Raw genomic sequence first — 26,721 nt, 5'->3', positions numbered from 1 at the left:
ACCTGGAGGGGTTCTGTTGCCGTGTATCCCCAAATATCACTACCTAGGATGCTATCGCTAGACTTTTTGCTTGATACACTTGCAACATTGCCCCAGTTTTCCCCACTTTTGAGGCAAAATTAAAAATTGCTGCATTTGCCCGAACCAGATCCCCTTTTTTTCTGAATTAATGGGTCCCACTTAAGTTGATCGTCAAATAAGACCCCTAAATAAGAGAAAACTTTCGTGTGGGTAATCTTATCATTACCAGTTCTGAACTGGAAGCTCCTCTTCATATGCCTCCCCACCCTCATGACATAGGACTTCGAGGTATTGATGGACAAGTCCCGGTCTGACATAAAACTCGAGAATGCAGCCAAAAGAGCTTGGAGACCCAGTTCAGTTCTGGATAGTAGGACGGTGTCGTCTGCGTAAAGCAAAACGGGGACTCCCCGCCGTCCTACATAAGGGAAATCAGCTCCAGATGCCCTCAACACATTTTCTAAATCATTAATATAAAAATTAAATAAAAAAGGCGCCAAAATACAACCCTGACGAACGCCATTCTTAATCTCGAAGTCCCTTGTTACCTGCAGATCTTGAGAGTACCTAACGTTAGCTGTGGTCGTTGAGTGCAGGTCCTCAAGAAAGTTGACAATGCTTTTTTTCCACCCCCATTGCCCACATGGACTGCCATAGCTTAGTCTTGTTTACACAGTCAAAAGCAGATGACAAATCCATGAAGGCAAGGTGGATGGTTCCAGAATGTGCTACAGTGTATTTATTCAGTATCATAAAAAGATTAAGGCACTGAGCAACAGTGGAGCGCCCCGGTCGGAAGCCATACTGGACGTCCGACAATATCTTATTCTCATCCGCCCAGCTTGTTAGTCTCTGTAAAAGGACACAACCCACCACTTTGACCACTGAGTCGATAAGCGAAATTGGTCTATAACAGTGAGTACTGTTTCTATTGCCCTTTTTAAAAACTGGGACTATAGTTGAAGAAGCCCATGACTGGGGGCACCCATTCTTATCTGCTGCATTAAATAGGGACTCAAGAATCGGAGCCCAAAACAGAGGCTCTGATTTGAATAAATCTGGGGGGATCCCGTCTGGGCCTGGAGCTTTATTTGTGGTTAGCCCTTGGATCGCTTCCAGGATCTCATTCATGTCAAAACTTATCACAGCATCTTTCCTATTTACGGGCTCTCTATAAGTAGGCTCAAGCGGGCATTCAAACATAGTTTTAAAGTGACATACCCACTCCTCCTCTGTGATGTGAGCCACAAGGCCCACACCTCCTTCCTTATCAAACAGGGGTCCATTCACAACACTCCAAAACATGGCACTGTTCCTCAGAGTACCAGAGTCGATGAGCTCTTTCCAAGCATCTTCCTGCAGGGCTCCCTTGCGCATGGCCAGGGCTAACTTATATTCCCTACGACAGCCACGGATCTCGGATTGGATTCTCGGTCTTGCTGCCAGAGCTTCCCTCAACCGTTTAGCTGATTTGGAGCAGCTGGCATTAAACCATCTGGGGCCCTGTGACACAGTGCCTTTAGCCGGAGCACTTAACAAATCCCCCACTGTTTGCGCTATTACCTCGTAGGCGCCAAGGATCTCGTTGGGAGTGGACCTCACAGATGTGCATAATTTTAATTCCTGGGCACAAGATGTTTTCACCTTATTGAAAAAACTAACGGGAGACACCTGGGACCATTTTAGTCTGCGCTTTCCATCAGTTGCTTTCAGGGTACCCCTATTCAAAACCTCCCCCATTTTTATCAGTAGTGGGCCCGACATATAGACTGATACAGGGTTATGGTCACTGAATTCTCTAACTACAATGTTAAAACCACTACAAAAAGATTGTAGCGACGAAGAAATTAAAATAAAGCCAATGAATAATCCTCTTCCAGTTCCTTTGAACGTTGGTACAGGTAACTTGGTATGAGGGTCAGTTAAGGACATCGTGACCACTAGATCTAGTTCATTTAACATATTGTTTAACAGTTCCCCTTGAAGATGGTGTTCAAAATGAAAGCCCCTCATACGGGGACAACCCAACTCCGAAGATAATGAGGGGTCACCGCAAGGGTGTATATTGAAATCACCAGAAATCAGAAAGTTACAAAATCTGTGGCCCATGGTTTGTTTTATCATTGCACCCAGGTTGGTAATATTGCACACCTCATGCGGACGCACAGTCGAGTTATAAAAGTTAAAAATTCCCCATCTAGTGTCCCCCCTACTTACAGACAATGCCAGAATTCCTAAGTATGTAGATGGGGTCACCTGCAACTTACAGTCAACGGCCACTGAAATGTAAGTAACTAGGCCCCCCCTAGGTCTGCCACTTGCTGATGGAATGGCCGGGACAAAAAATGCCTTGTAGCCTTCCAAAAAAAGGTCACAGTCCACCGGCCACGTTTCTTGTAAGCAAATTATAGTGTATTGCTTCACGTAACATACCCACCGAGGATCTAGGAACTTATTAGCCAGCCCAGCAATGTTCCAGGATAAAAAGTTATTAAGCCTCACTGCTGTATGGCACAGCTGCTGCTCCTAATGCCTGAAGAGGAGTAACTGATAATGATCCAGGGGACACAGGGGCCTTAAGTCAATCGCAGTTCACCAAGCCGGATAAGGCCGCGAATCTGTTATCTGTCACCAATGTGTGGGTGCCACATAACTGCCCATCCAAAGCAGGAGCTAAATGGGATAAAGCGAAAGGCTGTTGCCTGGGAGCTGGATTATTTAACGAACCTCCTCGTTGGGGTACCCTATGGCCATTATCTAGCATTTCCCTGTGGGGGGCAGACTTGTAAAAATAACCCAAGGGTAAAGCCTTAATAACAGATCTGGTAAACGGAGTGAGACTAATGTCCCTGGATAAAATGTGCCCAGCAGTAAAGGGGTTGTCAAAATTTATGATAACGCAATCACCAGGATCCAATTTACGTGAGGTCCCTATCCAACTAACCCTACGTGCCATAAGAATATTTTTGAGGGCTGAATCCGCCCTCATTCATGAAATCCAAATAACAGAACGAAGGTTATCTCAGTATCTTACACAATTAGCTAACTGAACATCATCACTAGGTTTCTGTTGCGTGTGAAGCAAAAAAACATTTAAAAAAATAAAGTATATTATACATGTAATTTTGGTAAAATCAAAAGGTATTAGCTAAAGCTAGACCTAAAAAAAGAACAAAAAAGCACAGAAACGCACACGAGGGGGGCATGACCAGTTTCCTCAAACTTAAACAAAAATATAGTAAAATGCTGATTACTGTGTGAGACAAGGATGGAACTATCCCTCAGGATTCATTTTTTAGAAGACCGCAAACTGCGATTTTGCCTCTTTGTTGCTCAACGGAATACAGCTTTGACAAGAAGAGGGCTTCATTTTTAAATGTTTTATTTCTCCTTTTTTTATTATGGAAAGAGGCAATCTTGCGCAGGCGAGGCATTTTCACCATTATAACTTTTCTCAGTTTTTTAGTTTCCGTTTTTTTTGCTTGGGGAGAAGCACTGGTTCAGCCCTTTTCCTCTGCTCCAGGGAGAAAAAACCTATACATCACCATGTGGAATAACACAATAATTAAAACATGGTGTTCGTTATCAGTGCTGAAAAGCGGCAACATGACCTCTTCACACACCTATCAATGCTACCAAGGATTACACTTCGTGTACCTGACTATACAGTACACATTTAGATTTTAACTATTCAACAAATGCAATTTATAACAGGAAAAAAATCAATATGGACATTCTTACTCGAATTTTTTTTTTCCCTTCAAATTTCCTTATGTGGGACCGTGCTTTCTGTACACTGCAACGAACCAGCAACAGCATTCCATCCAAACTGAACAGTTTATAAACCAGATTCCCATCTTCTGGCACAGCATACTCGGAGGATTCTTCGACAAGCATTTGAAGTCCATCTGGAAGCATTTCTACAAAAAGGAAAATAAATAAACAAACAGCAATTGAACTCTGTTATTGATCTATTCTCTGAAGGGTAACATACCACTCAAATTATACTATAATTAGTACAGCAGTATTTTCCATTTTACTGGTTTATCAAACACAGCAAACTCTGTAGGTGATCTGAACCCCCAACAGATCTGAACGGGGATATGAAGAGAATATCGTAGGCAGCCCCACATCTATTATAAGGTTAGGGGCCTGGTCGCAAATTTTAAGGCATGTAAGACATTTTGCTACACTTCTGTAAATGTAAAACGATAAAGGCATGTAAAAAGAACGGTACAGCTGGGTGTTAATGGAAGAATTCTCTACCAGCAAAAAAGAAGCGTCCATCGAACATCTTAACATACACAAGTTACTTACCCATAACTATGGATTCTCCGAGACGTTTGCTACATGAAACATCCTACTCTAGATCTCATGTCTTGGAACGTGATGGCACAGTAATGGCCAAAAATGTAATCACTTGTTGGTGCTAAAAGTTTATTTTTCATCAAGAAATTAGTAAAGATCCGTTTATTTTTTATCTTTATTAAAATAATCAATCAATTACGTTTACAGAAATCTCATCATAAAGAAAGTTGAATAGAATAGAGTCAATCATCAATATCAATGCATTTAAGTGTGTTTTATAAAGGAAATATAATCCCTATTCCATAAATCAGGATCAGAATTTTAGTTAATTAAGAACCTATAAAGAGTTCTAAATCAATTGGAAAGAGTGAAATCAAGAAGCATATGGCTTCGAAAATCAAGTTAAAAAGCAGAATTTCCGGGGGAAGAGCTAGCCACGGAGGGAGATGGCCACGGTCTGAGCGAGCTCCTCTGACGCCTGAACTATCCTTCATTATCCTGCAAAATAGAACCTCAAAGATATGGAAAAGTGAGAACTGAACCTGCGCAAGCATCGGGTACCTCTACAAGCCGTAAATTCCGACACTAAAGCCCACTACAGCTTGAGGAGCTGCATGCAGCAAACTAGGGCCTTGCCCGGAGAAAGTGAAACTAATGATGCGGCCTGCCGTATGTGGAGCGGCAGCGACGCAAAGCACGCAAGGCGGCCGCGTGGTGCGGACTAGGTCAGTGCGATCGGGACATCAACTTTAAGGGGGCCCAGCTGCGACGAGATTGTGGCGACCTGATCTGGGAGAACTGCTGCGACGTGCGCGGCAGAGGCGGTGCTGACAGATGGACAGAGCGAAAGGTGCCAATATAAAGAAATAAGTGGTGGGGATATATTGTGCAGAAAACGGACAGCGCTTATGCTTGGAGAGACGGTTGGCTGCAGTGCAGGCTGTACCGGTCAGGCCTAAAACAAAACAAGCATTTGCAATGCAATAGGTCTCGCATTTACGCGAGTTTGAGCTATTGGCATTGTAAATGACACTGCCTTTAATTTATGTGTTACTTATCAAATCATATAAATAAGACACTGCCATTTACAATGCTAACAGCTTAAAATCTCACAAATGTGACACCTATTGCATTGCAAATGCTTGTGTTATTAAAGCTGCCTTTCTTTTTCAAACCAAACCCCCAATTTATTCTGCCGCTGTAGGAGGTAAAAAATATGGTGCCTTTTAGTAAAATTTAAAAATTCCATATTACTGCGTCAGACATACTGGAAGGGCGGAGACAGTGTCAGTGGCACGGGACGTCCTGCTTAACGTGCAGCTCACTGGCACTGTGAAATAGGAAATAATATGGTGGCTTTTAAAGAAATAAAAGGAGATACAGTGTTAGTTGCAGGGCAAGTAGTACGTGACGTGAAGCTCACTGCCACTTTAACATTCCTCGTTACTGCAACGTATATACTGGAAGGGCTGGGACAGTGTCAATGGCACAGCAAGTCCTGATTTACCTGCAGCTGACTGCCACTAGCCCATTTCATTTTTCTAACATTTGCCAAAAATCAAGACGTTTCAAACGAAAGCATGTACAACTGCAATCAATCAATCAGTACATTTATATAGCGCGCTACTCACCCGCGAGGGTCTCAAGGCGCTGGGGTGGGGGGTGCTGCTACTGCCCGAATAGCCAGGTCTTGAGGTGTTTCCTGAAGGTGAGATGGTCCTGCACGCGCTTAATCCAATCCATAAAATATTCCAATTTAACACGGCCAAAAAGATGCGAACAGGTAGCCCGTTGGTGGACTCACATACTTGAACACTCTCCTTCCCCTAAAAATGCTGCCAAAAGCAGTAGATACCACGTTACTGCGTTGGGAAGACAGGAAGGGTTCGGCGATTGTCAGTGGCAGGGGAAGTCCTGTTTAGTGTGCAGCTGACTGCCGCAGTAAAGACAAAAAATATGGTGCCTTTTAGTAAAATGTAAAATTCCATAATAATGCGCCAGATATACTGGAAGGGCTGGGACAGTATCAATGGCTCAGGACGTCCTGCTTTACGTGCAGCTGACTGCTACTGCCATATTTGATTTTTATAACATTTGCCGAAAAACGAGATATTTCAAGATAAAGCATATGTAACTGCACGCGTTTAATGGATGAGCCATGACTGTGTGAAATAATACAGTAGAAAAAGTAAATAATCTAGTTTTGTAGGGCCAAGAAGCTGTGAACAGCACATTGTTGGACTCCCGAACTCGAACACTTTCCCGCCCTTAAAAAAATTGGCAAAAGTAGCAGATGCCATGTTACTGTGTAGGAAAGACAGCAAGGGCTGGGACAGTGTCAGTGGCACGGCAAATCTTGCGCGACGTGCAACTGACTGGAGATGCCATGATACTGTATTGAAAAGACTGGAAGGGCTGGGGCAGTGTTAGTGGCACTGCAAACCCCTGCTTTATGTGCAACTCACTGCCACTGTAAGAGGTAAAAAATATGGTGCCTTTTAATAAAAGTAAAAAAATGTCATGTTACTGCGTCGAATATACTGGAAGGGCTGGGGCAATGTCAGTGGCACGGGAAGTCCTGCTTAACATGCAGATTACTGGCATTGTAAAATAATAAAAAAATGGTGGCTTTTAAAAACTAGGCTCTGAGCCTGCCCACGAGCACACAGGTAGGCAGGCAGCTGCTCTGTAACCTCTGCCTAACTCATCCACGTGGGAAAACACCAGCAGCAAGCAACTATTACCCAAAAAGAACACACAGAAAAACCTCCCTGCGCACTCATACCGGCACGGTGGTTTCTCATCCACTTCAGACTGAAAATGAAATGGGTGGCAAAGTGTGAGCTAGGGGCTTTCTAAGACGCCCTATAATGTGAATGTTACCGCCGCTTAAACATTATTCTTGGAACTCATTCACACGTGATTTCCTCGATCACGTTTTGGCTTGAGCGCGTCTCTGGAGCGTGGAATTACACGACTGACAAGGGGTGGACAGGTGAGGGAGCACGGTAGATGTGGGAGAAAAAACAAGAGCAAGGAAAGCATGGGAGAGCGAGGAAAGCTCGTTCTGCGAGGAGAGGAAAACGCGGGGGAAGAGATTAGCCAGAGACGGCGTTTGAGGGATTGATGTTCGCCGGTGGCAGCAGGCCAAGAGAGGGTAAATAATACACGGGAGGAGGGGGGTGAGGGAGGAGGGGGAAGGGTTAGTAATAATAGACCCACGTAGATGAAGTGCGATGGGGGCGGGCGCAGCCAGCTGCAGCCAGGTACACAGAGCAGAGTCCAGATGAGGAACAGACCCCCGCCCCCTCCCCAACCCATGATGTCAGAGCACTGGGGATCCCTCCTGCGGCCTACACACGGCTGAGGCATGCACTGTGTGCTGGTTTCTAAGGCAACAACATCACAATAAATGCAAATAATCACAAGGGCCGGGGTTGCCAAGGGAGCCGGAAACGGTGTAAGAGTCTCCGTGGGATGCAGCCGGGGAAACCCGGGCTGAGGGACGGAGTACGGGACGGAGTACGGTGAGGGGCGGAGTGCGGGGAAAGAGCTGTACACCCCCGTGAGATGACAAAGGACACCCCGCGAGAAACATTGAACCCAGGCTGAGGGAGACACAGGGGACCATGAGAGAGACGTAACACACAAGGAACACACTGTACCCGTCCCCAAGTAAACCAAGCTTTGGCAACGCGGCCGCGAAAGTGAAAGTGATCGCAATCGCGATTACGATGCAACGGAGGGCGCGCGTGCACGTTCACGTGCACTGTAGCTTTAGGCCACGGCAGCACTTTGAGAAGCCCACATATAAAATGTCTCTTCGAGCCTTTGGCTCGCGAGACCTAAAAAGGAAGCGCTGCACTGTGAAAGGTAGGAGAAATGCCGCTCGCATCAAACACGCCACGCTGGGAGGAGGCTACGCGACCTGTGCAGGTAAACGCTGCTGCGGAACACACGAGGTCCCACTACGGAGCTGCAGGTAATACGCATCACTGTACATGGCGGAAGAGCATGGGCGCCAAAATAACCCTGCGTGCCTACCCTCGTGTGCCTTCTTGGCAGCAGACCGGTGACCTGTTTGATCAGCGCGTGGAAAGGTTGAGGGCCTGTTCCTGCGGTTCTGAAATGAAGCTATCCAGCATGGCAGATGTTTTCCCGCACAGTAGATTCATTCAGAGAGAGGACCCATCATTAAGCATACATAATACACCCATGAAGCTGTTTGCTCATCTGCAGTTGCAAATGGCGACCAGGGAGCTATACGCTTCATTTCCGGAAGAACCACCACAATTGCAAGCACTGCAAACACTATTCACTACACCTAGCCGCCGGAAATTAGTCACACGCTTATACAACGCGTCACAATCAGAACAAGGCGAGATAATGAACAGGTCGCTTATATAAATGGGAAGTGCTTATAGGTGACAATATAGTTGAACAGGATTAAGAATATAGTTGCACGCAACTACAACTGATGACGCCAAACTGCAATTTGCGCATAATACACTAAATTCCTATACCAATTTTATTATACCCCGATTCAGTTACACAGATATGGCCTTCGATCACATGACCAGTGTTATAGATGCGAAACTCTACATGCAGACTTCTTACATATGGCATGGGCATGCCCACAGATACACAGATATTGGCAAGAAGTTACGGGAGCACTTACCACTATGTTATCTGAATTTATACCAAATGCCCCACTTGTTTGCTTGTTAGGTATATATAAACTTAAGCCTGCAAAAAGAAGGACATTTTTGTCCGTAGCGCTTTTGCTAGCTAAGTGCCGTGTTGCTAGCAGATGGAGTAGCAAACGTCCTCCCAGGTTTAAAGACTGGCTTACGGACATATCATATTGTAGAGAAACCTTGGAGGTTTACGCGGAAGAATTATCGCAGGCATCCAGACCTAGAGATTACTGGGAACCCTTGATGCAATGTCTTCAGCTTATACAGGTGGACGGGTAAGCAATAGGTTATTGGCGAGAGAGTAGAATATATGACACCTGTGTTGGCTTGCTGGTGAGAGGAGAACAGATGTAACGTTTAAACGTGTGTCCAGAAAATGTATTAAATTATATTTGTATGTTAGTACACTCACGGAACCTTGAGACAGGTCGGGAAATTCGAGATGTGATGATATGTATGTTAACTTCCGCAAACACGGAAACAAATGACTATTGATGTATAAATGTGATGCAGCTTTATACCACATACAGCTGTGATACACTGTAATATGTGTTTTGTTCGATGTTGACCGGAACCAATACATTTTTTTTTTTTAAAAAGCAGAATTTCCCATAAAGAGCATTTCATGAGACTCAAACTAGTCTCAGATCAGCATACAGTTGCAGTAACAAACTACTGAATCCAAGTAATGCCAGGTAAACTATAGTCGCAGTGGCTACCACCGACAAGGGCCTAGGTCTGGGAAAATCCTTCAAGAAAAGAAGAGAATGTCCTGCTTCTACCTAGGAAAATACACTAAAATAAAGGTCAAGAACACATATCGAAACCATTGTTCCCGACTTTCTCCTCCACTAGCCAATAGGAAGGCAGGGTTCTTCGGTAAGAAAGTTTAGCTTCTCCTTTTCCACGAAAATATATGTGGATTCAACTTTTATCATGTTGTTAGCTACAGACAGTCTTGCAGGTTAGATTCTGGAAACATTAGGCATTTTTCTCATAGGCTTTTCATAGCGATTTACCTTTAATCTCTCTACTTGTTTTCACTGCGAGAACAATGAACTACTAACTAAAAGACAAATCATGGTTAGGTAATACATTCTTTTAATCTATGCAACAGTTATTTATTATTTAAATGCACAAGCTACGTTATTCAAGTCTCATATGAAACATTAAGAAATAGGAAGTTCATGACATTCAAGAATAAATGCTGCATAGTAAAATAATACTTTTTGTGAAATGCGAAGTTCTGCAGTTATGATATCCGTAAGCCAGTAAAGCGGCTAAATCATGTTGTGCACATTTCAGCAATATCAAGCTTCCTTTTAACTAGCTAAAACATCTCAGGTGTTTGTCTGCGCCTACATGAATTACAATGACTGCCTACTGTGAATTAGATCTTATAAATGTGTGTCAATGCAACGTTAAGTTTACACTTTTCACATGACATTTCAGCCTTCTGTATTGATTAATATTTAGACACTGTTAAACGTCAGTTCCCAATTAAACAGTTTAAAAAGTTACACTTCCACATTGTAGTGATTACTGTGTAAGATAGGTAGCCCTTTCATTCTAATATTCAACGTTCCCCTCTTCAAGTTCCTAACAGCTTTTCCCCCTCAGTATTTTAAGAGGACATACATTGGAGGGTCAATACTTTCAAATCAGCTCATCAGGGAGAGGGACGGTGCTTGTATCAAACTTCTTATGCACAACGGTAGAACAAAGCTTCTATCACATTTTTGTTAGAGACTGCTTTGGACTTCGAGCTGGTTGGTAGGGAGAACAGGCACCATCACAAAGTAAGTGAGACTTAGTGCACAGTCTTTGAGCCCACTCATATCAAAGAGAAAAGTGAAGAATGTAACAGAGAAAACTATTTTTCACCCAGTTCATCCCCACAAGTACCTGGATCACTCATTGAATAACTTGAGCTGGTCCTTCCTCCTCTGAAGTGTCTGCGAGGCAGTTATTGCACCGGATATGTAGGTACTCAGGAATGAGTGTGGGGATGCCTTGTAAAGTGTTTTGAAGGAGTCTTGCATAGCCTCAAAAGTCATAAACCTAGCAACGGTGCCTAAGTTTAACTACTGCTGTTAAACTCTTGAAAATTCAGAAGGCTGCAACCTTGAGATGGGAACGTCCAATTGAAAAGCTTTTTGTTGAAGAAATGAAAAGAAAGTGATTCACAGAAGGGAATATTATGTCAATGGTCTTCAGTGGTGCTCCCCCACCATGCTACAACTACTGAGTGTGACGGTCAGACTTGGAGAACTGTAATAGGCACAAGCAGCAATGCTTCAAGAAGGTCCATCCACAGAATAAATGGAGGACAGGAGCTAGCATTAAACCTGTGGCTAAAAAAGAATGCAGGCTAAAAAACGAGAAGATGCCAAATATTCGTGATCTCAAAAATAACCATTCCCTGACAGCCAAAGACGGTATTCGTTTTAAATGCCAGATTAGACAAACTGCAGCTGGATGAGGAGACAAAGTGGCCAAACTGACAATCTAGCAAAAAGGTGGAATGAAACATGATTTTCTAAGATTTTGGTCATATCTTGTCACATTATCTGTAATCCTCAACTGGTGATAAAGTGTTCCAGTTTGTTTTATCTTGCCGGAGACAGAACCTGGAGATGTTCACTCTTGACTTCATTGAGCGAGTCAACTGCAGTCCAGTTTTGACAAATAGGTTACTTTCCTTCTGTAACACCTTATCTGGAAGAGACAAGATCTAGCCACAGATTCCTTACCTTTGAATTATCCCCAGACTTGATCTGGAAAGCTTTCTACAGCAGTACCTCTGCATGTTGGTAGAGGGAGTCGAGAGTCTCCGTAACGAAGTTGACCACCAGATGTGAAGTTGACAGAGTCCATAAAAGCCCTCCCCCGATGTGCTTACATGAGTTCCGTCCGCAACTTCTTTCAGTGCTTAACCACGAAGCCAGGTATAGAAACAGCTATGGAAACAGTGTGCCCAAAAAGAAGCTTCTTTTTGAAAACCAAAGAAGAATCAGTTGATAGAGGGGGGAGGATGGGTGGGTTGGTAAGGAATCGGCGGCTAGATCTTGTCTCTGCCAGATAAATCTGAAAGAAACACGTTAGTTAGATTCCTCACCTTAGAATATACCCAGGCATCAGGCTGGATAGGGAAAGATTTTCATCAGCAATACCCTTGCGCGTCACTAGGCGTCGTCTGCGGCTCCGCGTCCGTCGTCGGCGTCGTGATCGCCGGGATGACGTCGTCGGAGTACTTAGATGCCGCCCTCGCGCACTGAGGTCAGTTCTTCTTTTTTCCGCGCCAGTAAGCGCAAATCAGGGAAGAGCATACCCTTTAGTCACTTTTTGACTAAACTTTTTGAAGTTTTTTGGTTCATTTTTCGAGTCGACCTCGACTCCTGGTGCCGGTGGGGATGCCCGGTTTCAAGCCGTGCGATGCCTGTCACCGATTGATGTCGGTTACGGATCACCACCGTCGGTGTCTCTACTGCCTTGGGGCCGACCATGAAGCCGAGTCGTGCCCCGACTGCCGGGCCTTGACCTCGAAGGCTAGGCGGGAGCGGTCCCGCAAGCTCCTCGAGGTCCGACAGTCGGCTCCGCGCCGCTCGAGGTCCTGGTCGAGGAGGAGGTCGAGGGACCGGTCGCGGAGCCTCAGCCATCCCCGCTCGTCGGGTTCGAAGTCCTCGCATTCCGAGGCACAGTAAGAAGAAGTCGAAGAAGCAACATCGCTCTTCTAACTCCCCTCGCCGGTCGCGCAACTCGGCTTCTGGTTCGGGTGGCACCACCCACGCGGCTCTGTCGGAGCCTCAGGAGTCGCATCCGGCCCCATACCTTTCGGTCCCTGGGCCTACTGCGACTCCGGGCAAGATTCGGGACTTCCTCGTGGCCATGGCCGTGGCTGTCGAGGCCTGCCGGTGCGCCTTCGGTTCCCGCAGGTCCGACTGGGAGGCCTAGCGAGCCGGCGGCTCCAGCCCCGGTGCCGACTTCGGTCCCAACACCGCAGGCCCCCGTGGGATCCAGGCCTGGATCCCGGTCGATACCGGTTGACCTAACGACCCCTCCGCCGGTGCCGACCCCTATGGTGCCGCCCCGGCGCCGTCTTCGGATGACGTCGTCCCCAGTTTTAGCCCCGGTCCGTGCCCGGCGTCGGAGCGGCGCCGCCTGGCGCCGTCTCCGATGGATGAGCAATTCATCTACCGCTCGGCTCCGTCCTTTCAACCTGTCTACCAGGAATCGGAACACGGGGACGACTGGGAGGGTTCTGAGGACCCTCTGGCACAGCAGTGCCAGTTTGATCAGGATCGGGCAGAAGAGCTGGGGTATGCCAGTGGTCTCGACACCTCCCCTGACACTGGCTTCATCTCTCCTCCCTCCGTGGCTACGGAGGATGCAACCTATTCTGTGGTACTGCGCAGGGCTGCCGAAGCCTTCATCTGGAGCTCCCTGCAGTGGCCGTGAGGACTAACCTCCTCACTGAAGTGCTTCAACCGCCATTAAGCTCTTCGGAGCCTCTACTGCAGTTCAAGGAAGCACTGACTGACGTTCTGATGGGCACCTGGTCCAAGCCCTCCACAGTCCCTCCTGTGGACCGGAACGTGGCCCGGCGCCACCTCCCTGCACCGGGAGACCCCAGCTTTCTGTCGGTGCACCCCACCCCTGAGAGCCTGGGTATCTAGGCCTCTACGTCCCAGACCGCCTTCCCGTCCGCTCCTCCGGATCGGGAATCCAAATGGTTGGAATAGTTTGGGAAGAAGCTGTTTTCCTCCCTCAGTTTGAGGTTGCGGTCTATCAACACCGCGAGCCTTTTGGACCGTTACACCCACTCCCTGTGGGATACAGTGGCGGACGTGCTGCCCCAGTGTCCGGAGGAGGCCCGGACATGGCTCGCCCAGGCTCTCACTGAGGGGCGGGATGCAGCACGGCACTCAATTCGATGTCGGCCTAACACCACAGACCCGCTAGAAGTTGAAGTTGAAAGTATTTGTAGCGCGCACTGTGACCAAGCGATTTCCTGGCGCTAAGTAGGGCGATTGCAACGTCGGTGGCGATTTGTCGCCACGCCTGGCTGAGATCCACAAATTTCTCCGGGGATGTCCAGAGCACACTCATGGACATGCCCTTTGATGGCTGTCGCCTCTTTGGTGACAAAGCGGATAGTGCGCTGGAGCGCTTTAACCTCATCTGTGCCCATGACGAGATAGTCTCGTCATGGAGCACGGTTGCGCTGTGCCCATGGCGAGACTATCTCGTCATGAACCCCACCCACTAATGCAACGCCCGGCACAGGAGGGGGAAAGGGCGTGGCACTGAATGGGTTAAGGACTCCAGGGCTACGGCCAAGTCCTTGGGCCTCTCGGCCCGCGCCCCCAAACTTCTGCTTTTCGCCCCTTTCGTAGCCAAGGAAGGGGCGCCCCCACACGTCCGTCTAGCCACAGGCCGCAGACGTGGAGTCCGCCGAGGCGGAGCAGGGGGACAGAGAACAGGTCATCCCACATCTGCCCTCGCATCTGCCTCAAAGCCTTACTAGTCCGACTTTTCAGGCCCATTCCACGCCAGTGGGAGGCAGAGTTCGCCATCACCTGCTCCACTGGCGTACCATCACGTGGGACAGGTGGGTGCTGCAAATCGTCCGAAGGGGCTACTCCCTCCCCTTCGAGGCGACCCCTCCAGCCATGCCACCGCAGTACCACCGCATGTCGGGGGATCACTTGTTACTTCTACAGGATGAAGTTACAGCCCTTGTGAGAAGTTGGCCTGATATATGATGTCACTAATTCTAGTGTACACCTTGTATCAGTCCAAACAACCCGTATGGTGATTGGTTGTAAAGTCAATCTTATAGACCAGCTATCGTAGTGGTAGCATGGACAAGAGCAGTCTTAGGCTAAACTCTGAATGGCATGTGAAGCCAGCTGTTATACCATATATAATCCCTTGAATACCAAATGAAAGGACACCACAACAGATATATATATAACAATAGAATGTATTTATTCTAGTCAAACCCTCAGCACTCTTTATGAGATTCGAGGTAAGTACAACACAGTCTTATTTAAGCATACATTAAGTCACACAGGTAAGGAATACAGTTAGGCCCTAGGGGCCACGCAAACCATATAATAAGTAAGTGGTATAAGGACCACTGTCACGAACACAGGATAGGCCTAGGCCTAGGGAATCGCTGGGGCTACACTATACTACCAACAGTTAGGAAGTGGGAGGCCCACGGGATTCAGGTGCAGAGTGGAAACACTCACGCGTAATGCGTAAAAGTCAATAGAATCATTAGCAGTTAGAAATAAGCAGTTTTAGGACACTTCTGGTATAGCTAGAAAGTCGAGACTCGGAAACTAGACCCTAGGATAGTCAATACCCTTGTGAGTACCTAAGTACCTAAGTTACCTAGCCCACGGGCTGCGGGTGCATAGGTGTGAACTTGCGTCGGGTTTCATCGTGGACTTCTATGGATGCCTGAAGGAAAGTTGCTGACAGGCAATCAGTGAAGAGTGTCCGGTGGATCCCAAGGTGGGGATCAAGAAGGAAGGAACCTGCAAGCAGAAGGGACAGAGTCTAGGCCACCAGCCAGGAGCCGGGAAGGAACCAGGAAGGAACCAGGCGATGTCGTGAAGATGCAGGTGAAGAGGTGAAGCTTGTCGCAGCAGCCACGGGTACCAGGAGACGTCGAGGACGACCAGGACCAGGAGGTGAGCTGTCCCACGAAGGCTCTTGCTGTCGGCGGCATCGAAGTCGAGTCAGGACCCAACAAGCCTTGGCAAGCGGAACCCACACAGGATGGAGGACTTGCTTCTGGTGCAGACCAGGAAGGTCTGGGGTGCTTCTCTTTCACAGAGGAGCGGGTGCCAGTCTGGAGGAGCCGGACCAGCAAGTTGAAAGTAAAGGTTCGTCGTCGCAGAGGCTACTAGCCGACGGGCCAGCAACCGGACAACACGTCGAGCAACACGGGTGCAGAAGGGCCCCACGCAGAACACGTGAAGTGTGGGGAGCTGATCTTCTTTGCAGAAGGTGCTCGGGAGTGGGGCTTCTCAATTCCCCAAGTACAGCCTCTAGGAAGCCTCAGAAGTCGCGCTAGTCAGTTACTAGCCACTTTTCCCAAGTCGCCGGTCCCACGTCCCTCGTCGCCTCCACGGGTCTCAGCTTCGCTGGAGATGTGGATCTGGTTCAGAGGTGTCTGGAAGTCTCGGCCCTGGTCAGTCTCTGCAGTCGTCCCTCGTAGGATTCAGTCGCAAAGCAAGCAGCGGTCACTGGATGGTGCCTGGTTGCCCAGGGTGGTCACTCCTTGGCCACAAGGGAGATTTCTTCAGTCTTCTTCCTGAGGTCGAATGTCGAAGGTCCAGAGTTTCTGTTCAAGTTGCAGATTTAGGTTAATCTAATTCAGCAGGGCCCACCTAGCTACTAATATACTGGGCTAGTGGGCTGGACTACCTGCAAGGTCCCTTATGGGTGGGACCAGGAAGGGGAGTGGCTACACCCCCTTTCCTTTGTCCAGTTTTGCGCCAGAGCTGGGGCTGGAGTGCCCCAGCACCGGTTTGAACTGGACTATGCATGGGACACCTTGTGTGCCCCAGGCAGTGTCTCGTTTCATTCAACCCTCCCTGCCCCAATACACTAAATCCTGTCTAGGGTGGTGGAAGGACTCCCAGCAGCAGGAGGTCAGACTTGTGTCTGTGGCAGCAGCATCCATTTTGTGATGCTGGGGCTCTGGTTAACTTTAACCGGGTAAGTAGGTTTCAACATGTCTTTTCCCTCTAGAAGGGAGGAATAATATCCTCATTGCCAGAAATGGTATGGGGGTATTATTCCAAAGTGTTAGACACCTTACACAACATGTTTCGATAAAGCCAAACCATAGTTACCATAACCGTCTAAGATTATAAGGTACTTTAAGAGTATATGGTAGGCTATCTCATAGAACAGTTATAAGGACATGGTTCCGAAAGCTGCAGACAGGCTCAGCTCATGCTAGAGCACCATCTCACATGTTACCAAGCACTCTGTCTCCAGGATTGTTAAGGCCTGCCATAGGAGTGGCTGATAGGTACACATGTGTCTATATATAAGATAGGTATAGGAATACTACACCTAAGCAAGGGGTGATTACACGACCTTGCCCCAGCTGAGTGATCAGCCAGTTGTGTCATAATGGAAGGCCAGGCCAGGGGTGGCATAATGCATGCTGCAGCCCCTGGGTACCTAAGGTACACTGTACAGGGGCCAATAAGGTGATCCTATCCAATTGGGTTATGCACCTAAAGTACATAGTATTAGTTTAGAGAGAGAACAGCCGGGCTGTGGGTCTGATTAGCATGCCCACAGCCACATCTAAGTCGAAAACCAGTGGAGCAAAAGCAAAAAGTGGGGGTGAACATAGAAAGCAGACCCTACTCTCCTACACAACCTTCCCCCCCCCCCCCAAACTTAGGGACATTAAACTAACCTTGACCAGTTGAGTCTTCATGTTCTAAGTGGAAATATCTGGAGAGTCCATCTGCATTGGCATGGTCAGTCCCAGGTCTATGTTCCACTGTGAAGTCCATCCCCTGTAGGGAAATGGACCATCTAAGAAGTTTGGGATTTTCACCCTTCATCTGATTTAGCCACAAGAGGGGCTTATGGTCTGTCTGAATCTTGAAGTGAGTGCCAAACAAGTATTGCCTCAGCTTCTTCAGGGCCCAAACCACAGCAAAGGCCTCCCTTTCAATAGCTGACCAAAGTTTCTCTCTAGGGGTCAGCCTTCTACTAATAAAAGCAATGGGCTGGTCTTGACCATCTACATTCAGTTGTGAAAGAACAGCTCCCACACCCAACTCAGAAGCATCTGTCTGGACTATGAACTCTTTGGAGTAGTCTGGACTTTTCAGAATAGGTGCACTGCACATGGCCTGCTTCAGGTCATCAAATGCTTTTTGACAGCTCACTGTCCACTGAACTTTCTTTGGCATCTTCTTAGAGGTCAAGTCATTAAGTGGTGTCACAATGGACCCATAGTTCTTAACAAACTTTCTGTAGTACCCAGTCAGGCCCAAGAAAGCTCTGACCTGAGTCTGGGTAGTTGGAGGAGTCCAGCCCTTTATGGTCTGGATCTTGCTCTCCAGTGGTTGAACCTGACCCCCACCGACTAGGTGGCCCAGGTATACAACCTTGCTCTGCCCTATCAGGCACTTAGTGGCCTTGATAGTGAGGCCTGCCTTTTGCAGGGCATCTAAAACATTCCTCAGGTGGACCAGGTGATCCTCCCAGGTGGAGCTAAAGACAGCAATATCATCAAGATAAGCTGCACTGTAGTCATCCAGGCCTGTAAGGACTTGATTCACCAACCTTTGGAAAGTGGCAGGTGCATTCTTCAAACCAAAGGGCATTACCACAAATTGATAATGTCCTCCTGGGGTCGAGAAAGCAGTTTTGGCCTTTGCATTCTCAGCTAGTCTGATTTGCCAGTAGCCTGCTGTCAGGTCAAATGTGCTCAAAAACCTAGCAGCTGCCAGTCTGTCAATGAGCTCATCTGCCCTAGGTATTGGGTGGGCATCTGTCCTAGTGACAGCATTGGGACCTCTGTAGTCCACGCAAAACCTAATCTCTCTCTTACCATCTTGGGTGTGAGGTTTTGGCACAAGAACTACAGGACTAGCCCAAGGGCTCTCTGAAGGTTCAATGACTCCCAGCTCCAACATCTTTTGTACCTCAACTTTTATGCAGTCCCTGACATGGTCAGGTTGCCTGTAGATTTTACTCTTCGCAGGCAGACTGTCACCAGTGTCCACCTCATGGGTGCACCAGTTTGTCTGACTTGGGGTCAGAGAGAACATATGTCTGTAGGATTGCAGAACTTGTCTGCAGTCCTGTTGCTGATGGACAGTGAGGCTGTCAGAAAAGACCACACCATCAACTGAGCCATCATCAGGGTTCTGAGTCAACAGGTCTGGGAGAGGGTCACTCCCTTCCTCCTGCCCCTCATCTGTAGCCATGAGTAAGCCCATGTCTGCCCTGTCAAAATATGCCTTCAATCTGTTGACATGAAGCACCCTGTGGGGGATTCTGGGAGTCCCAAGGTCCACCAAGTAGGTGACTTCTCCCTTTTTCTCAACAATAGTGTGGGGTCCAGACCATTTGTCTTGGAGTGCTGCTGGGGCCAATGGCTCCAACACCCACACTTTCTGCCCTGGCTGGTACACAGTCAGCACGGCCTTTTGGTTATGCCAAGCTTTTTGGAGTTCTTGGCTTGCCTCAAGGTTTTTAGAAGCATTCTTCATATACTCTGCCATCCTGGAGCGGAGACCAAGTACATAATCCACTATATCAAGTTTGGGTTGTCTGAGAGGTCTTTCCCATCCTTCCCTTACTAAACATAGGGGTCCTCTTACAGGATGCCCAAACAAAAGCTCAAAAGGGCTGTAGCCAACCCCCTTTTGTGGGACCTCTCTGTAAGCAAACAGAAGGCAGGGTAAAAGGATGTCCCATCTTCGCCTAAGCTTGTCTGGTAAACCTTTTATCATCCCTTTTAAGGTCTTGTTGAATCTTTCCACAAGCCCATGGCACTGTGGGTGATAGGGTGTAGTGAACTTGTAGTTGACACCACATTCCTTCCACATTGCAGTCAAATACCCTGACATGAAGTTGGCACCTCTGTCGGACACCACCTCCTTTGGAAAACCCACTCTGGAGAAGACTCCAAATAGGGCTCTTGCCACAACAGGGGCTGTTGTGGTCCTCAGGGGAATAGCTTCTGGATACCTGGTGGCATGGTCCACTATCACAAGTATAAATCTGTGCCCAGATGCTGTAGGGGGGGGGCATTGGTCCTACAATGTCTATCCCCACTCTCTCAAAGGGAAACCCCACCACAGGTAGTGGTATGAGGGGGGCCTTTGTGGTGCCACCTGATTTGCCACTGGCTTGGCAGGTGACACAGGAGCGACAAAACTCCTTGGTATCTTCTGACATGTGAGGCCAGTGAAAGTGAGGGACAAGTCTGTCCCAAGTCTTGTTCTGGCCTAAGTGTCCTGCAAGGGGAATATCATGGGCCAAGGTAAGAAGGAAGCCTCTGAAACTCAAGGGTATTACCAACTTCCTGGACGCACCAGGCTTGGGGTCTCTAGCCTCTGCGTACAGCAGCCCTTCATCCCAATACACTCTATGGCTACCTTGAGCATTCCCTGCAGCCTCAGCAGCAGCCTGCTGTCTGAGGGGTTCAAGAGAGGGGCAGTCTAATTGAGCCTGCCTCAGATCTGCCCTTGAAGGTCCCCCTGTCCCAAAAAACTCAACCTGATCAGGTTCCAGTTCTTCTAGGGCAGTTCCTTCAGGGCTCTCGGAATCATCCTCCTGGGAGGGCTGATCCACCACCTGAGGCAGGGGGGAAGGCACAGCCTTTACCCTACTGCTCTTTCTCTTGGATTGTGTCTGGTCCATTGTCCCAGGATCCAGCACTTGTTCAGTGTTACACTTTTTGGCCTGTGACCTGGTCACAGCAAGGACATGTGCATCTATTCCAAGCATTTCTGCATGGGTCCTATACTCCACTTCAGACCAAACTGAAGTTTCAAGATCATTTCCTAACAGACACTCTACAGGAAGGTCTGAACTTACCACAACTTTCTTGAGGCCAGTTACCCCTCCCCAGGAGAAGTTAACAATTGCCACACTATGGGAGGTAGTGGCATTGCTAGCGTTGGTCACTAGGTAGTTCTCACCTAGTATGATCTGTCCAGGGTCCACAAAGGCAGGTGTCACCATTGTGTTACTAGCCCCAGTGTCTCTGTAGGCCTGAGCCATCCTATCATTGATAAAAGGAGCCTGTCTGTACTTGCCCAGGTTACTGGGGCCTTCAGTAGAGGACAAAGCTGTGTCCCCATCACAGATCAGAACAGCCTGAGTAGGTATCCTGACTAGGCCAGGACCCTCCTCAGTTCCCAGGGTTAACCCTACTACACCCTTTTGCTGGGAACCACCACTTACAGCTGGACTAGGGGGTACAGTTGCCTTAGGGGCAATGGTGGCTGGGGGCTTATCCTTTTTGGTGCACTCACTAAACCAATGTGAGTTTGACTTACAATAGTTGCACCATGGTTTCTTTTGGCCATCTTTCTTCTTATCCTTTTTGGAACCACCCTCCCCCTGAGCCTTTTGGGGGCCTGGTGAAGACTTCTGGTCTATTTGTTTCTGATCATTACCCTTCTGCTCTGCCTTTTTCTGATCACCGCCCTGGTTCTGGTTTTTCTGCTTAACTCTAGTCCTGACCCACCTATCTGCCTTCTTTCCCAATTCCTGGGGAGAAGTTAGGTCAGAGTCAATCAAGTGTTGATGCAACAGCTGTTTTTGACAGTTATTAGGGATTTGTTCTCTCATGATCAAATTATACAATCCTGTATAGTCCTTAACCTTACTACCCAATAACAAGCCTTCCAGAGCCTTAGTGGCACAATCTACAAAGTCAGTCCAGTCCTGAGTCTGTGTCTTCTGGGTATCCCTGAACAACAACCTGTATTGTTCAGTGGTTAGGCCAAACCCATCAATCAGAGCACTCTTCAGGACAGTGTAATTGTCTGCATCCTCATCACTAACTGTGAGGAGCTTGTCTCTACCTTTCTCAGAGAAGGAGAGCCACAAAATAGCTGCCCACTGACTTTGGGGTACCTGCTGTACTTTGAAAGCTCTCTCCAAAGCAGTTATCCATTTGTGGTTGTCATCCCCACACTTGTAGGGAGGGACAATCTTGCTCAGGTTTCTATTATCATAGGTCTTGTCTCTATCCTTAGGGATATTGCTGCCACCAGTGGGTTCTAACCCACTTAACCTCTGCTCTATAGCCAGAGCAAGCTTCTCCTTGGCAAGGGCAAGTTCTTCCCTCTCAATCCTTAGATTAGCTTCCCTCATCCTGGCTTCATGCTCTTTTCTCTGGGGGGAAGTCATTTCCCTGTGAGAAGAGGCATTAGAGAGACATGGGAGTGCATGGATTCCCTTGAAGGGGATCTGTCTCTCCTGTTTCTCTGGTTAAGTCCACTTGGGGGTCTGAATGGGGGGTCCCATGCAGACTCCCATGCAAGCTTAAGTTAGCCTGGCTAAGTCTTCCTACTTCGACCTGGCTGTCTACCTCCTCATCTGAAGCCCCATCTGACTCATCTGTAGTGGGTAGACCCTCACCTGTACCTAGGGTACCAGCCTGGGAGGCCCTAAGAGCATCATACTCCTCTAGGATCTCTACTAGCTGAATGAGGGTAGGGTTTGCACCCTGTTTTAACTTTCTGGAGGTACACAATTGTCTCATCTCCTGAAAAGTTAGGGTATCATATCTAGAGGGGATCTTTCTAAGACCTACCCCTCCTGAGAGAGAATCAACTTGATCTCCTCCCAGAGACATGATCTAGTGAGGGTGTGGTGTGTGCACCTACCTACACTAGTTGTATCTACTAAACCTCTCTAGTAGTTGTAGTCAGGGTGTGCTAGGCCCTTCAACCTACAACAAATAAGTATAGTAGGACTTGAGTATTTATAATCTATGTTATATGTACCTAAACAATATCTTATGTGATCTTTCAATTTAGTATCTCAAGATTACAATGGTATTACAACAGCAAGCCCAGATCCCAACCGCTGCTCACCAATGTGAGAAGTTGGCCTGATATATGATGTCACTAATTCTAGTGTACACCTTGTATCAGTCCAAACAACCCTTATGGTGATTGGTTGTAAAGTCAACCTTATAGACCAGCCATCCTAGTGGTAGCATGGACAAGAGCAGTCTTAGGCTAAACTCTGAATGGCATGTGAAGCCAGCTGTTATACCATATATAATCCCTTGAATACCAAATGAAAGGATACCACAACAGATATATATATAACAATAGAATGTATTTATTCTAGTCAAACCCTCAGCACTCTTTATGAGATTCGAGGTAAGTACAACACAGTCTTATTTAAGCATACATTAAGTCACACAGGTAAGTAATACAGTTAGGCCCTAGGGGCCACGCAAACCATATACTAAGTAAGTGGTATAAGGACCACTGTCACAAACACAGGATAGGCCTAGGCAATCGCTGGGGCGACACTATACTACCAACAGTTAGGAAGTGGGAGGCCCACGGGATTCAGGTGCAGAGTGGAAACACTCACGCGTAATGCGTAAAAGTCGATAGAATCACTAGCAGTTAGAAATAAGCAGTTTTAGGACACTTCTGGTATAGCTAGAAAGTCGAGACTCGGAAACTAGACCCTAGGATAGTCAATACCCTTGTGAGCACCGAAGTACCCAAGTTACCTAGCCCACGGGCTGCGGGTGCATAGGTGTGAACTTGCGTTGGGTTTCGTCGTGGACTTCTATGGATGCCTGAAGGAAAGTTGCTGACAGGCAGTCAGTGAAAAGTGTCCGGTGGATCCCAAGGTGGGGATCAAGAAGGAAGGAACCTGCAAGCAGAAGGAACAGAGTCTAGGTCACCAGCCAGGAGCCGGGAAGGAACCAGGAAGGAACCAGGCGATGTCGTGAAGATGCAGGTGAAGAGGTGAAGCTTGTCGCAGCAGCCACGGGTACCAGGAGACGTCGAGGACGACCAGGACCAGGAGGTGAGCTGTCCCACGACGGCTCTTGCTGTCGGCGGTGTTGAAGTCGAGTCAGGACCCAACAAGCCTTGGCAAGCGGAACCCACACAGGATGGAGGCCTTGCTTCTGGTGCAGACCAGGAAGGTCTGGGGTGCTTCTCTTTTACAGAGGAGCGGGTGCCAGTCTGGAGGAGCCGGACCAGCAAGTTGAAAGTAAAGGTTCGTCGTCGCAGAGGCTACTAGCCGACGGGCCAGCAACCGGACAACACGTCGAGCAACACAGGTGCAGAAGGGCCGCACGCAGAACACGTGAAGTGTGGGGAGCTGATCTTCTTTGCAGATGGTGCTCGGGAGTGGGGCTTCTCAATTCCCCAAGCACAGCCTCGAGGAAGCCTCAGAAGTCGCGCTAGTCAGTTACTAGCCACTTTTCCCAAGTCGTCGGTCCCACGTCCCTCGTCGCCTCCACGGGTCTCAGCTTCGCTGGAGATGTGGATCTGGTTCAGAGGTGTCTGGAAGTCTCAGCCCTGGTCAGTCTCTGCAGTCGTCCCTCGTAGGATTCAGTCGCAAAGAAAGCAGCGGTCGCTGGATGGTGCCTAGTTGCCCAGGGTGGTCACTCCTTGGCCACAAGGGAGAATTCTTCGGTCTTCTTCCTGAGGTCGAATGTCGAAGGTCCAGAGTTTCTATTCAAGTTGCAGATTCAGGTTAATCTAATTTAGCAGGGCCCAACTAGCTACTAATATACTGGGCTAGTGGGCTGGGCTACCTGCAAGGTCCCTCCTATGGGTGGGACCAGGAAGGGGAGAGGCTACACCCACTTTCCTTTGTCCAGTTTCGCGCCAGAGCTGGGACTGGAGTGCCCCAGCACCGGTTTGAACTGGACTATGCATGGGACACCTTGTGCGCCCCTGGCAGTGTCTCGTTTCATTCAACCCTCCCTGCCCCAATACACTAAATCCTGTCTAGGGTGGTACTCGCACCTCCCGAGGCAGGAAACCTATTGTCCAAGCCTCCCTCGCTGGAAGGACTCCCAGCAGCAGGAGGTCAGACTTGTGTCTGTGGCAGAAGCATCCATTTTGTGATGCTGGGGCTCTGGTTAACTTTAACCGGGTAAGTAGGTTTCAACATGCCTTTTCCCTCTAGAAGGGAGGAATAATATCCTCATTGCCAGAAATGGTATGGGGGTATTATTCCAAAGTGTTAGACACCTTACACGACATGTTTCGATAAAGCCAAACCATAGTTACCATAACCGTTTAAGATTATAAGGTACTTTAAGAGTATATGGTAGGCTATATCATAGAACAGCTATAAGGACATGGTTCCGAAAGCTGCAGACAGGCTCAGCTCATGCTAGAGCACCATATCACATGTTACCAAGCACTCTGCCTCCAGGATTGTTAAGGCCTGCCATAGGAGTGGCTGATAGGTACACATGTGTCTATATATAAGGTAGGTATAGGAATACTACACCTAAGCAAGGGGTGATTACACGACCTTGCCCCAGCTGAGTGATCAGCCAGTTGTGTCATAATGGAAGGCCAGGTCAGGGGTGGCATAATGCATGCTGCAGCCCCTGGTAGGCCTAGGGTACACCTATGCCCTGGGTACCTAAGGTACACTGTACAGGGGCCAATAAGGTGATCCTATCCAATTGGGTTATGCACCTAAAGTACATAGTATTAGTTTAGAGAGAGAACAGCCAGGCTGTGGGTCTGATTAGCAGGCCCACAGCCACATCTAAGTCGAAAACCAGTGGAGCAAAAGCAAAAAGTGGGGGTGAACATAGAAAGCAGACCCTAATCTCCTACAGCCCTCTTCGCCAAGGGGACCATCAAGTGCGTTCCTGGGCCAGAAGTAGGCCGGGGTTGCTACTCCCACTAGTTTCTGGTTCCCAAGAATGGCAAAGGGGGCCTACGCCCTATCTTGGACCTCAGGAGTGTCAACGCCTTCCTCCGGAAGGAGAAGTTCAACATGCTCACCTTAGCTCAGGTTCTGGCCGCCGAGACCCTGGAGACTGAATGGTAGCGTTGGACTTACAGGACGCTTATTTCCACATCACCGTCCTGCCAGCCCACCGGCGTTACCTGCGGTTCACGGTAGGCCACGAGCACTTTAAGTGTACCGTGCTCCCCTTCGGCCTCACCAGTACCCCTTGGGTGTTCACGAAAGTGATGGCGGTGGTCGCAGTTCATCTGCGCAGATGAGGGGTTCCAGTCTTCCCCTATCTCGACGACTGGTTTTTTAAGGTGGGCTCGCCCCAGGTAGTCGTCTCCCACTTCCAGACTATGGCCGACCTCCTGCATTTGCTGGGGTTCTCCATCAACGTGCCTAAGTCGCATCTGAGTCCCTCCCAGAAGCTTCTTTTCATTGGAGCAGTTCTGGACTCAGCGCTGTTTCAGGTCTATCCTCCAGAACAGCAAGTTCGGGATATTCAGGCTTTGATTCCGATCTTTCAGCCTTAATCCTGAGTTTCGGTCAGGATGGTCCTGCCGCTGCTGGGTCTAATGGCCTCCTGCATCCTGCTGGTACATCACGCCAGGTGGCAGATTCGGGCTCTGCAGTGGGACCTGAAGTTCCAGTGGGCCCAATATCGGGGCAACCTGTCCGACCACGTCCGTATCTGGCAGGGCACTGCAAAGCAGTTGCAGTGGTGGCTCACGGACCGCGATTGGGTCAGTGGCAGATCCCTCTCCCTACCCCAACCGGAGCATGTAGTAGTGACGGATGCGTCCCTCCTGGGATGGGAGGGCCACATGGGAGAGGCGGAGATCAGAGGCCTCTGGTCTCCGGCGGAGTCCCGGCTCCATATCAACCTCTTGGAGCTGCAGGCCATCCGGCTTGCACTGAAGGCATTTCTTCCCTCTGTCCGGGGAAGTGTAGTGCAGGTGTTCACGGACAACACCACCGCCATGTGGTATTGCAGCAAACAGGGCGGGGTGGCGTTGTGGACCCTTTGTCAGGAGGCTCTGTGCCTCTGGACATGGCTGGAACATCAGGGCATCACCCTGGTGGTTCAACACCTGGCAGGTTCTCTGAACGCCAGGGCGGACGAACTCAGCCGCCGGTGCATGATGGATCACTAATGGCGTCTAAACTCGGACGGGGCGCAAGGCCTCTTTCAGCAGTGGAAAGAGCCTTGGTTAGA

At 48.5% G+C, this 26,721-nt stretch overlaps 1 protein-coding gene across 3 annotated transcripts in view; it reads right to left on the bottom strand.

Moving 5' to 3' along the window:
• The window catches only part of ICE2 (interactor of little elongation complex ELL subunit 2), an 825,537-nt gene that overhangs the window by 203,323 nt on the left and 595,493 nt on the right, over window positions 1–26,721 (bottom strand). For all 3 annotated transcript variants that reach the window (XM_085648299.1, XM_085648300.1, XM_085648301.1), the window contains one exon: window positions 3,763–3,941. In XM_085648299.1, the coding sequence (XP_085504425.1) occupies window positions 3,763–3,941 (179 nt within the window). The remainder of the gene's footprint in view (window positions 1–3,762; window positions 3,942–26,721) is intronic.

This window comes from Triturus cristatus, chromosome 3_2 (assembly GCF_964204655.1).
Source record: "Triturus cristatus chromosome 3_2, aTriCri1.1, whole genome shotgun sequence".
Taxonomy (NCBI): domain Eukaryota; kingdom Metazoa; phylum Chordata; class Amphibia; order Caudata; family Salamandridae; genus Triturus; species Triturus cristatus.
The sequence above is the reverse complement of the archived record's forward strand: the minus strand, read 5'-3'. Positions and strand labels throughout refer to the sequence as shown.